Source organism: Mangifera indica, chromosome 3 (genome assembly GCF_011075055.1).
Source record: "Mangifera indica cultivar Alphonso chromosome 3, CATAS_Mindica_2.1, whole genome shotgun sequence".
In the NCBI taxonomy this organism is placed as follows: Eukaryota; Viridiplantae; Streptophyta; class Magnoliopsida; order Sapindales; family Anacardiaceae; genus Mangifera; species Mangifera indica.
In genome coordinates, this window is record NC_058139.1 from 8,379,285 (window position 1) to 8,397,754 (window position 18,470).

The following is an 18,470-nucleotide window of genomic DNA, read 5'->3' on the forward strand; positions in this document are numbered from 1 at the left end:
TTTTTAAATTCTTTAAACCAAACGATCTTATAGAATATTATATAATTAATCAAACATTTGGGCCTTGTAACAAAACTAACAAAATGACGTGTTTTTGAAAATATTCTTGTTTATAAAGATAAATTTCCTCCACTTTCGTCCGTTTAAACAGTGAAGGACAATTTCTGACGTTTTCTCGCAAAAGAAGTATAGGTTTACAAGGATTTGGAAACTTACGGACTGAAAAAGGGGTACTACCAAGGAAAATGCATCATTTCATATTGTTTGAATGTCTTTTCTTAACGAGCATGTTACTCACTCAAATGGTTACACAAGGACAAAGGCTAGAATATTATCATAAAATCAACCCATAACCATAATAGTGTTCAATGCTTTGTTTCGATATGCTTGCATAATAACAACCTATAAAGTATATTTTTCCCGCGAACCGAACAGTGGGAGAAAAAGAAAAATCATCCATAAGATGAGCTGTTGCAAGCTAATAGAATTACAACAAAGTTTACAAAATGAAATCCGCTGACTAGCCATAGAGAATCCATGCTGATAAGAATTGTCTGGAGAAGTCCATTTCCACCAAAAAATTTGCAGTCAATAGTTCCAAGCTGCAGTTTCAAGATATGACAAGAATTTAAGCCAACTGAAGAGAAATTGAGGGCGGGTTGATGTCCAACATCTGATGCTAAAATCTGAAAGTAGATATAAATGGAAACAAAGAACTAGTTTAAACTATCTGAAAAGTGCATACCCCTTGAAATTACAGTTGCAATTTGATCTTCTCAGACCACTTGAAGATGTCAGAGTAAACTTGATCACCTCCCAATTCTTCTCCAGTTGCTCCAGCAGCCACCCTTAGAATATCCTCAATTAGTGCAAAATTTCCCATTATATCAACATGATCTCCACTTAGAGTGCCTCGACCTTCCAGCAGATTGGCTGGAGGAGAATGATCATACTCTCTAATGAATGTCCGAATTCCTGAAGGATTAAATCTGGTTCTTCCACGCCAACCTTTAGCGCACATGTATCCTGCACTTAAAACAGGTACAGTCTGATCCCCATCAACGGTATAAACTCCATCTTGAAGACAAGAATCTTCGTCTTCACCATTAGCTGAAGTCTCAATCTGAAATGGAATGTAGCACTCTGCAGAAGAAGAGAACTTGTATACATAACCTCTTTCAGTTGGTAAGCCAGATCCATACACAGAAAATATTTCCATATCCGGAGCATTTGGTAACCTGAAAAACCAGAGAGATGGAAACCAAAGCATTCAGAATATATAAGCACTTATATGTTGCTTAGAATTTTCACCACGAATCACAGTAGTCAATAAATAGATCAAATAATATAGGAATTTTAAGTTACCAGTCTAGTGGAATGGATTTTATACAGCAAAGGTTCGAGTGTATTATTACCATAAACTACTTTGTTTTAAAACTACTGCCAGGAAAGAACATCAAAGCAGAACATTATTAGTGAATGAAATATGAAGGACTAAAACTCTTACTTTGTCTCCAAGGGGTTTGACCAATATTTGAAGTGTTGGTATTTTGGATCATCCAAATTGTCAGCAATCCCATACGAGAAATGAGCACTACCACGTGCCATCATCTTTGGGGCAACAAACTGCAGCAGATCTACAAGTGATCCAGCCGTGTGAACTTTATATTCAGCTACAGCTTTGATTCCTTCAATTCCCATTTCATGGTATTCTGTCCACACATCTCGACAAGTAGTATTTGCAACACTACTACCCTTATAAGCTCCCTGTAAAATGACAGAGCTAAACAAATAAACTCAATGAAAAACAAAGGCAATGCCAAACACAGCTCAGAACAGAGAATATTCAATTATGTAATAATAAGCCAAAATACAAATAGACAAGTAACAAAGTAAACTGATTTCTCAGCACCAGTAAAGAAAATAAAACTACCCACAAAATTGTATACCAAAGACAGAGTGGATTCGAGCCAAGCTTTTAATTATTAATTTTAAAAAATTATAATATCTGATAAAAGAAATCATTGGAGGGAAGTTGAATTATATTGATAAAGGGAAAAAGGAAGCTTATTTTTTAATGGGTGAAAGTTGTTAAAGTTTCTCTTCCCAATGTAGGATTTTTGTAAATAGGTTTGCAAAAATCTCATATTCCAAAGAGAAACTTTAATAACTCCTTTCGTCCATTAAAAAAGTTTCCTCTTTCCTTTTCTCAACTTCCCTCCAATGTTTCTATTACTAGAGAACATAAATTTTAAAAAATAATTTTTTAAAGTTAAATTTTTGTTTTTATTCGAGCCCCATACTGAGCCCCCTATGGCTTGAGCTCAGTAATTTCTTATAGCCATGGCTCGAGCTTGAGTTCCATGACTAAGCATTTCGGGCTCAGTTGAGCCGAACTGTCAATCAAACTTTAGCCAGCTTGGTCGAATCCAGCCCTGTCAGAGACACAAAAACATATCATAGCACATCTGCATATAGTAAAGCAGTCTTCTGAATAAAGTCGCAAATATAGACTGAATTTTAACACAAATGGTTTTTCACCATCCTATAGACAAATGGTCCAGAGCTACAGAAGTCTTAGCATCTAAGACTGAAACTGAAAATATACAAGCTTTGAGTATCAAATGTTCAATTTTTTTTAATGGGAAATTGCTCTGGAAATTCTCAAACTTGAAAACATTTTAACTCTTAACATGTATTGAAACCACCAAGAAAAATTTGAAGTCTACTAGAACATAATTTAATACCCCAGCCTTACCCTAAAATCAATTCTTTCAAGCTCGGATGAAGGTGCTTCTGCTACACCCTTCCCAAAAGATATAATCCTTCCATAGTTTTTAAGCCTTCTTTGAGAAGCCATGGTTCCATTCTCTTCTTTATTCACATCCTGGGTGCCATTCTTTTTTCGCTTTCTTATGCTAGGAGCATAGTCTTCTTCAGGTGACCAGTCAAGGCCACCCCATATAGTGTCCCCACCTTTTGGTATCATTGACATGGTTGAATCCCATGTGCGGGACATCTGCATTACACGTTGTAAAGTTTGAAGGCGAAATAAATCATTATCCAGAAAGCCTGGTGTAATGGCCCTGCATTTTGACAGATCCTTAGTTCTTCATTATGTGCAAAATAGCATGCTTATTAGCAAATAAGAGACACCATTTTTGCATCCCAAGAATGAAAACTAAATATAGGGATTGTGAAAATCTGATTTGCATCCAGCTGTAGACATGAATGAACACTAGAAGAAAGCAAGAAAGCTAAAAAGTACGCAGAAAGGAACAAAAGCCAAAAGTGTGTATCTCATTAAAATGACAATCATCCAAATATTCATTTCAAAGCCATACAACCATTCTAGAACAACCAGGCTCGTGATACTATCCAATAAAAAGAAACACCAACACTACACTTCACAACTTCAATTATAAACTTCACTTAGAGCCCAAACAGCTTAACTAAGATTGCAAAAATTCAGGTGTAGCTAAGCACCATCATAAATAAAACAATAATCACACTTTTGATAAACAAAATCAACACTTTAGCACTGAAAACATAAGAAAATTTTTAGATAAATCTGTGGGTGTGCGTTGCAGACGTTGATTGTGGAAAAACAGCCACGAAAATAGCTGACAGCGGTACATGAGATTGAATAATCAAATATAAAGGACATAATGGATCTCAGGATATTTACCTGGCAACTGCAATATCTTTGGCTTCAGCAGATAATAGCCCCGCTATAGATTTTGGAACACCTAAAAATGGTCCAGCAATGTTCATCACTGCCTTTATATGCTTAGCACACCAATCAGGTCCACCGCCACCACCCATTGGAGCTGGTGCCTCAACCCATTTCATAAAATGCAAGAAGTACAAGACACCCATAGAATGTGGAATAATAACTGCCTTGTTCCCCCCATTTGTTGATACCATCAATTCTATATTACTTTTAATGCGGCTTAGTGTTTGGTCCCTTACCTGATATAATTGAGTTCAAAAAAGATACAAGTTTAATGCAAGTAATCCATGAAAAAAGCAAGTGCAAATTCAATGAATTCTTGAGGCATTGTAAAAGATCAACAAGAAATTCAAGTTGAGAAGATATACTTCAGTGTTTTGATATGAGAGTCTCCAATCATAAGAAGCCATATACATGTTTTTCTCCTCATATCCAAAACGTGCCAAGTTAGCAATCAAAACTGCCCAAACAAAATAACCTGGAGCAAAATAATCAGCAGCCACAAGCCCAGACACGGCCCTGACCCTTATACCAGGAGGATCCAGTCCTGTTTCATTGTCCATTGACATGTGTTCTACCCAACATAGAGGTCTGCAATTATCCATCACATCATGTAAAGATGCCCATCAATATTAGATACAACAACTGTAGCTGTTAATGGAAACACAACTAACATGCAAAAGAAACCAACAATGTCAACAACAATAGAATACAACACAAATAGTTTATCTCTAACATTATTCATGGATTATTTCATAACCATCATATTGATTGGTAATGGTAATTGCACAAAACTGAACTCAAGTTTCACCGTGAAAGTTGAATCAGCACAGATAATTTATAAACAGCTGAACTTTTAACACAATATCCTTTCCCACTAATATTCTGTTATCATTTAATTGTAATACACAGTAGTTATAAGAACCCCACAAAAACATCTTTCATTTTTGACAAATGGTTTATAATATTCACCGATTATTGAACTGAACCAAATTTTGGCAGGATTTATAGAATCCACTCCTATCCATAATATTCACTATATTAAGTGAATGGAAGCAGCTGTAAATTCCACACTTGTATTGTACAATCAGATAATCCATGTAAGAGACCAGAAGCTTAAACACATGCTGCTGAGAAATATGAATTTCACATATAGTGATGCTTTTATTACCATTATTATTTTTATTCTACTTTTATGTTATGTTGTCATTTTAAGCGTGTAAAGATAAATAATCAAAAGGTTGATGTAAGTAATTAAAAAACCACCATGAAGAAAATTCAATTTTAAACTCATTCAAAAGGCAAGTTGCTTCATAATGAAGTGGAATATGTTTTGCTTTAATAAATGGAAAGTAGTTGAAAGATAACTTGTATAAAATTTTCTTACACCAGGATTATCAAAACGAGGCAGATTTTTATAACCAGATTCAGCCTGACCTCTGAAAAAAGGTCAATTTCAATCAAAAAACTTCAGAACAAAGCAACCAAACTCTAGTCCATCCACTATAAACTACAAAGCAGTTTACCTTTGTATTCACTTCTCATCATGTTTATGTTCTTAAACAAACCAAACACCATATGTCTTTTCATCATGCCAAACTATTTACCCCCACATCATGCCTCAAAATTTTCTTCACTATCCCCACAAAACCTTATGGTCAAAAAGACCAACTTACCAGCAAAGTCCCCAAAAGGCAAAAGCCTCCCAACAAAACTCATAATCACAAATGTGCAAATCACTCGAAATCCATCCTCTAAAACTCATCTTCAACCCATACAACAATCAAAATGGTCTTCAAAAATCAACTCCAAAACACTCCTTTTTCATCCACCATTCTCAGCAGTAACACCATCAGCTTATAAATACCCTTTATACTCTTCTTCTTAGGTGAGACTGACGTTGACAACTCAAATCAAACAAAATTACAGACACGTAACCAAATAAAAATCATAAAACAAACCACAAAATCAATCAATCAACAAATCATGATTAAACAACAAATATATCAAATACCTCTTATAGACCTCACCAAAAGTGCCACCCCACAAGCGTTTCCTGAACAGCCCTTCAGCACAAGGATGGCCTTCCCACAACTCCAACCCACCAGTCACGATTCCGGGCACGAAAACCACCGGATGCTTCACCTTCAACCCCTCCTTCACTAGTTTCACGCCCGGTGAGTCCGGCACTGGCCCCGTTATCGCCTCCGTGACGAATTGATTAAATGAAGCCGGCAAGGCGTTGTACAAAAACAGTAGAAGCCACCACGTCACGCATATGCAACCAATAAACCAACAACACGAATCGATGCACGACCATTTCTTCGGCCGTGTTTTTTCCCTTTCAAGCGCTTTTTTGCCTTTTCTAGCGACGTTTTTCTTCTTATCATCTTCTTCGATTATGTTTGGCTCTGAATCATTGGCCTCTGGCTCTGAGATCGTGGCTTGTTTTCTTCTGCGAAGAAAAGACATTTCTTTTTTGGAGGACCCGTCTGTTTCACGGGAAAATAAGCTTGATTTTCCCGGAAAACTGCGGGACGTTATTTAGTTCGACTTCCGAATAGAATTCTCGAGTTTCTTCAAAAAAGTAAAATTTTTGTTCATTCAAACTACTGCAACAAGAACAAGTTTAAATTCTGTTTCTTTCTCCAGAAATAGAAAACTTCTTCAATCAGTTTATTTCTCGAGAAACCGACAATAAACTAATTAAATAAACAAGCACGTCAACAAACTCGACTGCGGTAAATTCTTTTAGAGATTAAAAAAAAAAAACCTTCCCTTACTTCGTTTTCTTGAAAAAATACTATACATAAGTAACGACAGAGATTTCAAAAAAACTGAATTAAATTAATATTGAAATAAAAAAACCTAGGAACGTGCTGGAAGTGGTGGAGTTTCGAAATGAAAAATTTTCTGAGAAAATCATCGGGGTAATTTTCTGGGGAAACAAACGGGGTCTAGAACAATGATTAGTGTTGGCGGGCAAGACTTGCTGGGGTGACTGGCAGGTGAGATTCGAAGCGTGACGCTGATTGGCGGGTGAGTCTTTGGATTGATGAGTGGGTCCAGGTAGCACACGTGGTGATTTTTTGTTAGTTGTAAGGTGGATGACAGTGGCGGCGTCTATCACGCGGGAAGTGAGACGAGAAAAGCGTGGGATCACCACGCTTGAAACGATTCAATTTTTCCTTTCATTGTGGTGATGAATTAAATTAAATGGGCTGGGCCATGGGCTCTTTCACGGGCTAAAAGGAAAAAGCTGGGCCTAGTTTAGTACCCGTCCCATTGAAATTGTTTTAAATGGCTCATATTCAAATAACAATATTATATATACTATTTCGAGTATATAAATAAATATATATTTATATATATTATTATTTAATTAGGTATTATATTATTTTTAATTCAAAATTATCTAATCACATAATAACACACATCAAATATATATATACACACATAAAACAGGTATATATATATTTTTTTTATATTGAAATGGTGTCATTTGAAAATTATTCACCTGTTTTTAACCCCTGTCATATTTTCATGCACGTTGTAGAAGGGCATTTTCACTTTTTTTTTACAATTTTTTTATAATTTTTAAGGGTAGTTAATAAAATAATTGTAATATGCACATGTGTATTGGGGTTATTGTAATAATTTTATATCATGTATGTTTTAATTGATAGAAATCAAAGGTATTGGATCAAAGTGCAATTATCCAAAAACTAGGGGGTAAAGTGTAACTAATATGAACTATGAGTATAAGATGTCTCATATAAATCAGAAGTTCTCTCATAATTCCCTCAACTTGACCTACTACCACCATTAAAAGAGAGAAAATTTAATCTAAAAAAATTATCTAAATTCACATAAACACTCACTTAATCACATTGGCTAACACCAATAAAATAACCTAATAACCTTTACATGCTCATTGACATCATTGAGCCTCTATGTGTGCAAACAAGTTTTGTTATAAGAAAGAAATTTTGTGTGGTAAAGCCTTCAAATATAGGTATAAGTTTCTTTTTACAAATTATATGTGTAATAAATCCCTTGATCCATGGGTATGGATTTTTTATCTCATAATTTTTAATTTTGCTACTAGACATATTTTTACATTTGTTAAAACCCTTTTGGAGGATCTCCTTCTAGCGTCAAATTATTTACGTGAAAATTTACATCAACCAGAAATACATTGAATCTAAGAGACTTTGGTGCAAATGAAAAGTCATAATAAAATAAAATAGTTAGACAAACGTTTTTACGTGGTTTAGCTGAAAAGATTAATAACTTATATCTACAATATTGTTATTATCTGAACAATGCACAATTATACAATAATTAGGATGTAATACAAATATTGTATGTGGAGTTTAACAATGTAATTAGATGTGTTGTTAAGTGTTTTTAAGTATGTATCAAACGTCCCTCTCCTTTCCCATTGTTATGAATTCATCACATTAATAATAAAGGTTATATAAGTTTAAAATAGTACAATAATTATTAGTTTGATGAGTGTTGGCATCTTGATATGATAAGAGAGCAGTTGCTCTTTAATTGTAATTGTCAAAATTGTGAGAGAAAATTTCTCTGATAATAAAAATAATTGTTTAATATTTGATGATTATTATGACCATGATGAATTTGGTCCCTTGTTTCATGTTTCGTTGATTCTAGAAGAAAAAATATCATACTCGAGGCTCATCCCACGAGTTGTTGATTGGAATGACACTTTTTGACTAGTCATTGACAGTTATTAGAAGTTGTACTCTTAGTTGAAAGATGAATTTTTAACGCAATAACATCATCAAATGTTATAGGGATAATGAAAGGAATGTTTGTGTGTGGAAGGTTGCATGGGAAGTTAAGGTATGTGAATAAGATTGATTATTTATTGAAACTCACAAGAAGAAATGAGGTTGAGATTCCAAAGTTTGCAATTGATCATGTCGAGAATTTTAAATATTGTTCGATAATAAATTATGAGTAGTGGTATGAGGAATTAAAATCGAAACTAGATCAACTGTGATAAAAACCTTTTATGGATAGTTTCATTTTCATATAATTTTGGTTTCAAATCTGTTTTCTATTTTTACAACAAGATACACATACTCGTTTATTTTTGCATCTATGTTAAGCATGTATGACCTCAAAATATAGTATCATTTCTAACCCTTTTATTCATTAAAAATTACATTTTGACCTCCACTTCAGACTATTCTTTGCTTTATAACTATTATTTCAATGAAAGCATACAAAATGTAAATTTAATATTAAAGCAAAACCCTCCTCATTCAATTCATACTTGGCTAGCAAGGAGAGAAAAAGGTGGCAAAGGCATTGTAGGCTTAGTTGGATCACAACTAAATTACTTAAATCTAAGTCTATAAAACTTTCACTTTGCATTAAATATTAATTTATAATTCAATAATGGAAGTTGCCCTCTTAAAGGAAAAGTATTCCCATTATAATTTATTTAATCAAATTGTCATAGCATTGAAGCTTCTTCCCCCATGTGGCCTAATTAATTAATATTAGATTTAAAGGGTGCAGTCGAGTGATCTGAATGTTTCTTGGTTGAGAGTAAAAGAATTCTAATATTCAACCCATATTATTGAACTTGTATTAAGTTCACAGGTCATATATTGATACATTGTCATAGCATTGAAGCTTCTTCCCCCATGTGGCCTAATTAATTAATATTAGATTTAAAGGGTCATCGAGGATCTGAATTTCTTGGTTGAGAGTGAATTCTAATTTCATCTTCAGTATTATTGAACTTGTATTGTTCACATCAATATATACTTGCTTAAATGTGCTTGACCCACAACACATGACTGGGCTCTTTCGCCGCCGCTCTACTTCTTGTTTTTTTATTTTGTGTGTATTTTGAATCACACATTATTTTGTGTAGATTAAAGGTTTCCAAATTATTATATTCAACATGATATACAAGTTTAGAATGTTTGTTAACGTCGAATCTGAATCAGACGGTTTGTTAAATTTGATACGAGATTATGAATAATTAGTGATGGTGAAAAATTCAAGTGTTTTGATATCATTTTATTAAGAATAAAACTATATATATAAATAAATTATATAAATTTATAATTAAATTGAGATAAGAACTTATGATCAGATGATGTAATTATTTATTTTTTTCATTCTCTTCAAGATCACCCAATTGAATGTTAATTAATACTTCAATTTATATAAATAAGTTTATATAATTTGTTTATATATAAACTTCTATTAATAATTGACGCTTATTATCTTTGTAAAAGTATTACGATTTTCATGAAAAGTCGGTAGAAGAACAAAAGCCATTAAAATTATCTAGAAAAAAAGTCTGTCAAAGGAGATGAGAGATGAGACGTCGAGGAAAAGATGGAGATGAATTTCATCTTCATTGACGTTGTCTATTGAGGAGAGAGATGACCTGAGTAAAAGTGGAGATGGTGGCAGCCACCATCGTTGGAAAGGGAAGAAAATTTTCGGGGGGGAGGATTAACTTTTCAAAGTTGAGGTTAGAGAGTGAAATACAAGTTTTCAAAATACAGAAGAGAAAATGAGATAAAATAAAATATTTTTAATATTATTAGTAAAATGATGATTTTATCTTTACTCTTAACATAAAATTTTAATAATAGTTGGTCTATGAATAAATATTTGAATTTTTAAAGTCTCATAAATATATATTTATTTTTGCATTAAAACTGAAGTAAAAAATAATTCTTAATAATCATTATCATTTGCATTGTGATCAAATCTTGCCTAATTAGTAATTTATTACATCAATTAAATATTATCCAAGTTGTTATGGACAAGAGAGAATCTCTAAAACTGTTGTCTAATTCTTACCAGAGTAACTCTATACAAATTTACATATATTTTTTATACAAATGAACATACATATAATATATCAATGTAATTAATTATTATTTATTTTTAATTCAAAATTATTTAATATATATTAAATATATTTATTTATGTACTCAAAAATAGATAACCATAGTTTTATTTTTTTTACAATATTATTAAATAAATTTATCATTGAAAGTTTGTCTTTCTTAAGACTCATTCAATCTCTTATATATTTGTTAACCAAAACTTTCATCAGGTCCCGATTTTATACCTAACTAATTGGACCACCACTTTTGATTGTTTATGCAATCACTTCTACCAAATTGATCATTGCATGTGACAATACGAATGTTTTGAGGAATAATATTGATCATTGAAAACATATCATATATCTGATTAAAAATGACTATGTGATAACATAATAGCACCTTACAATTTCGCAAGTCTTGAAAGAGTTGATCAATAATTGAAGGTACAAGAGCACTTGTAGGGTTATGAGAGCTTCTAACAAAAGAAAAAGAGAAGTAACAAAGTTAACATAAATAGCACAATTGGGATTAACCTTTCATGCGAGACTTTCAGGTGCCAGACAACAAACAAAAGGTACAAACACAATTGAGAGGTAATTTAGTATCAATAGTTAATTAATGGTCTCCTGCCCACCACCACTGCAAAATCATGTATATTAAATAGGCCAAAAGAGTTATTGGGTAGAAAGTTAAAATTAGATAAAGATGAGACAGTCGTTCGAGAAGAAAGTTAAAAGTCTAGAGAAAAGAAAGTTAAGTTTTCAAAATTTAAATAGAGAAAAATTATTAATTTTTAAAATTTAGATTAAAAAATAAAATTTTATTTTTTTAATGTTACTAATTAAGTGATAAATATTTTTTTAGATTTAAAGAATTTTGTTAAATTTAATAATTAATAAATAAATATTTAAAATTTTAAAATGTAATAGTCTAAAGTTTGACTACAAAATAACCCTTAGAGTGGGAATAAGTCTTTTGGCTTATTAAATAATATTGATCATGCTAAGCATTGACTAATTCTCATCACGGAAGTCTATTATTTAAGCCTCTATTTTTATTTACTAAACCAAGTTTGCACATGAGAATGCAATAATTAATAATTAATTATATATATTTAACTTTTTTCACCCCAAAAGGGTTAAGTTGAGAAACAATCTGAAAGGCCCACCGGGGATAGAGCAGCATTGCTTTTAACCTTATAGGGCTCTTCTTTTAAATCAAGGGTGGCGCCCTAAATAAATGACAACCGCCCGGCGCGCGCACACCCCCTACTTGTCTTGATTAACCCTTCGCATTTACTCATTTCATAGCCCCTACTGGTTCACTATTATTAATTCATTTTCACTTTTTATGTCAATAAGAATGAATTATGTCACCGCCGTCGACTCACAAGAATCCAAAACGAGGATCTCACTTATATATGTTGGATAGATAAAGTTAGCATATAATATAATTTAAAGTTTTATAAGTATTTGATGGATTTGAATTCAAATGTTTATTTAAAAAATTTAATATTATACTAATTTTGTTAAATTTGAAATTTGAAATATTATATTTTTATTAAAATTAATTTATATATTAATTTGTTTGAATGTATAATGACGTCATCTTGCATAAAAATTATATTGTGAAAAAAATTTCCGAGTGAAGAAATGACGTGTGAAAAGATGGGACCCATGACAGATTGCTTTAGCATAAACTGAATAACTTGAGCTTCTTGAGGCTGGAAAAATTATATATTATATAAACTTACCACCACTTGGAGCGGGTGCCCAAATCTCCATAGCTATCAGTCTCTCTCATCTTCCTCACGCTAACAAAGACGACAACCATTTCTGTATTTATTTATTTATTTTATTTCCATTTCACAGCCTCTGTGTCTTTCTTTCTTTCTTTCTTGCTTATATCTTACTGATTCAGACCAACGCAACACGATACAGCATTTGTTTATTTAATTACAATTAAATTTAAATTATATAATCAAGAACTTGCCTCACTACTCGCCGTTAAGCATGCCTTAATGGTCACTACTCTCCTTCTTCCTCCTCCTCCTCTCTCTACTGTTTGATCTCGTCAAGTTTTTCAAGTTACCTGACGAACACATTTGACCATTCCTTCTCTCACGGTAAGCTCTCTAATTCTTTTGCTAGCTGACTGACTGACTAACTAACTAACTAAAATGCTTTTGTTGTGATATGACGGAAGTGGTCCGGCAACGTTGCCGTGGTAGTTTGTTTGTTTGACGTTGAAGTTCTTAGTTACTTGCTTAGCAGTACGAATCTGATAGCAATTTGTGAATATATTGTTGTTTGTTTGTTGGTTACGGTAACGGTTCTGTGTTTGTTTGATGTGTAATGAAAGGGATTAAACCTGATCTGTTTGTTTCGTTTTGTTGTGGTTAGTTACCAAAGAAGATGCTGACGTGTATAGCGTGTTCAAAGCAGCAGCTTCAGCATCGGCTGAAGAACAGGAATGGATCTCTGCCGCCAGAGGAGAAGGATGATGATGTTGTAGTAGGAACACCGAGGACAAACGAGGCCATCAAAACTCTCACTGCTCAGGTAAAGGAAGAATGTGAATGTTTTGGAGATTTGCATATGATTGCTAAGAAAGTGAGAGATTTTGGAGGAATTGTAGTTTTTAGTTTTACTGTTATTATTCTTAGTATTATCGTTTTCTTTTTTTCTTTTTGGTTTATCCAGTAAATTTATGAGGATTTTGAATGTGTAAAAGACTAGGATAAAGATTATCAAGTTCTGTTTGGTATCTGGGAAAATGAGTAAAAATGCTGGAAATCTTGGAAGGATTGGGGTATTGAGATTTATGAGTGTAACTTTTTTTTTTTTTAAGAATTGTAAAAATATGATGACGATGGGGTTAATTTATGTTCTGTTTAGGCGATGACAAAGTGGCAGAAAAAAAAGGGAATTGGAGTGTTGTGTGTACATTTTTTGATTTATGTGCTAAAAGGACAACTTGGTGTGGCTCATTCGGCTCTTTGGATTGATTTAAGTTGATATTTTAAGTTTTCCAGAAACATATTTTCCTTGTTTTCTCAGCAACCAAACAGCTTGAGCCATTGAGGTTGATTTAATCTCAAACATTTGAAATTAAAACATTGAGAAATAGTGAATGGAGCCAAGCTCTGTATGTTTGTTGGGAAATTGAGGGAGAAAAGAGGAGGGATCTTTAGTCTTGGGGGATTTATGTTTTTTCTTTTTTTGGGGTTAATGAGACAAAAGAAAAAAAAGTTCCACTATTTGTTTGTTTTATTCTTACTATTTGGTTCCTGAGAAAGTCGGGGAGAATAAGGGGAATTTGAGCTTTTTCTCTTTTAAAAATTTCTGTTGAGGTAGTAGGACAACAGAAAAAGTTCCACTATTACTTTGTTTTATTTATGAGAAAATATGCAAAGGAAAAGGGAAAAAGAGGTTTTGCATCTTACAATTTTGATACTGAATAGCTGATAAAAAGAAAGTTAAAAAATAATCTGCTTAATTCAAAAAACCTTACATCTTAGGTATAGACTCAAGTTTGGGCTCTCTTTGATTGTTGATAAAGTATGAGAGAAGGGACAGAAATCGTATTTATTCTGATTCTTATATTTTTGGGTGTTTGGTAGCTAAAAGGATATAAAGAGAAAGTCCACCGATTAAATGGATGAAATTATACATATATTTTTGGAAGTGAAAAGAAACGAACAGCCAATCCCAGAATTTTGCTTTCTTTTCTCATATCATATGAGTCTGTAGCAGAGAACTTTTTCCTTGACAAGATTTTCTTAGCAGTAATGTCAGGTTAAGTGTACTAGTTTTCTTATAAAAAAAAATGTAGAAAGAAATTCAAAGTTACTCTAGCTGCATGCCAGTTATTTTGCTTCATTGGTTCATAAAAAAATGATAAAATAAAGATAACTTAAAAATTTTCACTTGGATTTCTTTTTTCTTCTTTTCTTCTCTTAAATGAGGAATTAGTATCTAAGAAATTTTCTTTTTCTTTCATTTTTATTTAATTTTATAATTATTACAAATCTTAGATCAAAGACATGGCCCTGAAGGCATCTGGAGCATATAGAAATTGCAAACCATGTTCCGGATCATCCAACTGTATTAAGGATGGAAACTATGCTCATTCAGATGCTGCCTCGGAATCTGCAAGGTTCCATTGTTCATACCGTAGAACTTCCTGTTCCAACTCAACACCAAGATTGTGGGGGAAAGAAATAGAAGCAAGTTCAAAGGGCTTATCAAGTGGTGAAGCGACTCCTGCTTCAGTTAGTGGACGAACAGAGTCTGTGGTTTTTATGGAGGAGGATGAACCCAAGGAATGGGTTGCACAAGTGGAGCCTGGTGTTCTAATCATTTTTGTTTCCTTGCCTCAGGGAGGAAATAATCTCAAACGTATACGATTCAGGTACATTGTCAATTATTTAGTGATGGTGTGATTGTGAAGGGTCTTATACGTTTGAGTGTCATCAAACATTTGTGGTATGGAAATGGCAATTAAGTTGTCACATATTGGCATTTTCGTTTGTATATTGGATACCTTTGTAGGTCTTGATATGGGATTGAAGGTTTTTCTATTGAATGAGTGAACCTGTCTTAGTGTGCTACCGATAATAGGAGATATCAGTGACAATCATCAATTTTGATACTGTATTAATGGTCTCTGAATTTTCATGTAAGCTTTTACTGTGTACCATATTTATTTTGTCTGTTCAAGTGGCTCCCAAGTATGGGTCTGTCCTTAGGGCTCCTTCATGCATGGCTGCAGTTGAATTCCACTAAAACCTATATGTGCTTGTATTCATTGAAATTAAGCAAAAATACAAGGGTATTCATGATGTTGTAATTGAATGTATTTGCATTTGGCTTGTTACTCTATCACTCAGTTTGCATGATTGAAATATTCTGCAAGTATGGGTCTGAATCTAGAGATTCTACATGCATCACTTTACTGTTCTAATGCCAGTGAATCATGCAATATTTGCATTAGGCCATTTTAGTTGAAAATTAAAGTAACCCCAAAATAGTAATCAGCTTAATAATTCTTTGAAAAATTAGCAGTTTCTCCAACCTCTTAGGTCTGGTGTAAAATGACTGAATTTTCAAAATGTTGTTTTGCAAATTTCTTGGGGCACTAAATTGAAGGACACTGATTGATAAAACAGGGATAGCGAAAGGACTAAAGCCATGTCTGGTGCACATGTGTTAGTACTATTGCTCCCTTATGTCCCATGTGATACTGTTGCTCCCTTATGTCCAGTGTGATATGCATAATAAAAAATTATATTAACTGATCAAATCACCCTCTCATAATTGCTACAACTCTCCAAAAATTGTATTAACTGATCAAAGCACAAGAGTTTTGTTATTGCTTGTCAACTAATTTTTTTTCTTTGATAGACAAAACAATTATATGAACAGTTGTTTACCTGTTTTCAAGTTTCCGTGGAGGAAAGCTTGGACAATCTTGAACATATTCCTTTTCCAAGTATTTAGACTTTCCAAGAGAGATTTTATTTGGGTTCTTTGGTAACCATCACAATGGATAAATATGGAGAATTGGAGATTCTTTTCTGTCTATTTTTTCACCTTTTTCATGCTTTGAAGTAGGGTAATCTGGAGACTTGGAGATTCTTTTCTGTCTAATAGATGTCAGAGCTCATTTTTAGTTTTGAATCTTTTGATTATAACTATAAAAGCTCACCATGCCACTGAAATACCCTCATGAAATGGAAGCAACCAAGGGCGCAATAACAGCATCCCTTTATGTCTCCGAATCAAGAGTGGTTGCATTTACAGAGATCTGGCTCTCTCTTTCATTTGGATAAAAAATAAAAGGTGGCTTCATCCATCAGTTGGAGTCAAGTTATTGTAATTTACAGTTTTTAAGTGTTGAATTTTCTGTCTAATTTCTGCTTTGATATTCCTGGATGTTCTATATGGAGTTAACCTCTCTTCTTCAGCGCGTATATATATATGTATGCATATATATATATATATATATATATATATATATATATATATATATATATATATATATATATATGTATATGATTTTCTTAGTTTGTTAGAAATATCTTGTCTTCAGTGTTAGCAGCTAATATTATAAACATGGCTTACATGACAAAATTTCCAGTGCATATCATGTAGACTTGTTTGTCATTGCAGAACTGCAAAAAATTTATCGTTTTTTTCTCTGGCATTCTTCTTTGATTCTATTTCCTCTAATTGTTTAATAGTGATAATCTTCATTTTGATCATCTCCTCAGTCATGAAATGTTTAACAAATGGCAAGCTCAAAGATGGTGGGCACAGAACTATGACAAAGTCATGGAGTTATACAATGTTCAACATTTCAGTCATGAAGTGGTACCACTTCCGACTTCACCAAGATCTGAAGATGAGGTAAGCTCACACCACAAATGACATAAAAAATCCAGTTGTTGGTTACATGTGTTTTAAAGTCTTGTATTCTATGTTTATCATCCCTGCAAAGATGTCCCTCAGAGGCTTTGATTCAGCATATATGTGATTAGACTGTGTTGATTCAGTAAGTCTTTTACTTTGTACCATCTTTCATTGGTTGGCCGGCTTCCTCCATTCAATGAATGGAATACTGCCTATAAAAGTGAACAGATCCTGTTTTGATGCTTACAAGTATTTCTCACCCACTTTCAGAGCCTGAAAATTGTATCTGCAAATCACAGCCCTGTTACTCCCCCCTTGAACAAAGAGCGACCTCGGAATCTCCCAATGGGAGTGGGCTGCTCTTCATCAGATTCACTAGACCACCAACCAATGCAATCCTCTCAATTATGCGACTCAACTACTCTTGCTTCCACTCCAAAACTTTCAAGCATTAGTGGCACCAAGACTGAGACATCATCCATAGATGGTTCTGCAAGGACTAGTTCTTCGAGAGAGGTTAATCAATCAGGAGAGCTTTCCATCGGCAATGCCAGCGATATGGAGACTGAATGGGTTGAACAAGATGAACCAGGAGTGTATATCACTATCAGATCACTTCCTGGTGGTACTCGGGAGCTTAGACGTGTCCGTTTCAGGTACCTAAAATTTACTTTCTAAATACATCATCCAACAATTTGAATCTGACTCATTTTGATGAACATTTTCATCATCTATGTGCTCACTGCAGCCGAGAACGGTTCAGAGAGACGCAAGCAAGGATATGGTGGGAGGAAAACCGAGCAAGGATACAAGAACAGTACTTGTGATGGGTAAGTCGATGAAATGGTGATTGAACAGTTGTCTTCCTCTTATAACAAGGTTCCCGGGCAAAACTTCATTTCATAACATAGCTTATACACATATTAACCATGCCTCGGTTTGTAGCGTTGCTTCAATTTATATATCAAGGAATGTGTTGGTTTTTTTATTTTTCTTTTCTTATTCGGGGTTGGGGTAATTTAGAGTTTTGCTTTTATATATGTGTTGAAATGAAATTTTGTGGTTGCATTTGGGTTGGATAATATTTTATTACAAAAATTAAAAGATTATCTTAAACATATATTATCTAGAAGATTTATAAATATAAATTATTAATATATTTAATAAAATTTAATAAGTATAAATAATTATTGTATTTGGTGAGAAGTAATAAAATAATATTAGTATTTTATTTTATTTAAATGTCTTTTAGTATAATTATTTTAAAATATTTTTTATATTACTTGTTATATTAATTGAAAATAAAATTATTTTTGTTTTAAAATTTAATAAATAATGATATAATTATAATATAATTAATATTATTTTAATAATTTTTAATATTTAAAATAAAAATAAAATAATATTAATAATAAAAAATAAATTATC

The 18,470-nt window shown here is 32.9% G+C and overlaps 2 protein-coding genes across 2 annotated transcripts; one reads left to right on the forward strand and one right to left on the reverse strand.

The window, feature by feature from the left end:
- Positions 1 to 306: 306 nt before the first annotated feature.
- Positions 307 to 6,751, reverse strand: LOC123211318 (phospholipid:diacylglycerol acyltransferase 1-like). Its single transcript, XM_044629955.1, has 7 exons — positions 5,748 to 6,751; positions 4,102 to 4,324; positions 3,689 to 3,972; positions 2,759 to 3,086; positions 1,508 to 1,767; positions 746 to 1,238; positions 307 to 602 (listed from the first exon to the last, which is right to left on the reverse strand). Exons 1-6 carry the CDS (start codon positions 6,203 to 6,205, stop codon positions 755 to 757), a joined length of 2,037 nt encoding a protein of 678 aa, XP_044485890.1. The 5' UTR covers positions 6,206 to 6,751; the 3' UTR covers positions 307 to 602; positions 746 to 754.
- Positions 6,752 to 12,400: 5,649 nt separating this feature from the next.
- On the forward strand, positions 12,401 to 18,030 carry LOC123210996 (protein Brevis radix-like 2). Its single transcript, XM_044629493.1, has 6 exons — positions 12,401 to 12,754; positions 13,032 to 13,190; positions 14,666 to 15,042; positions 16,904 to 17,039; positions 17,313 to 17,698; positions 17,791 to 18,030. The coding sequence occupies exons 2-6, from the start codon at positions 13,044 to 13,046 to the stop codon at positions 17,867 to 17,869; spliced, it is 1,125 nt and encodes a 374-aa protein (XP_044485428.1). The 5' UTR covers positions 12,401 to 12,754; positions 13,032 to 13,043; the 3' UTR covers positions 17,870 to 18,030.
- The last annotated feature ends 440 nt before the right edge of the window (positions 18,031 to 18,470 follow it).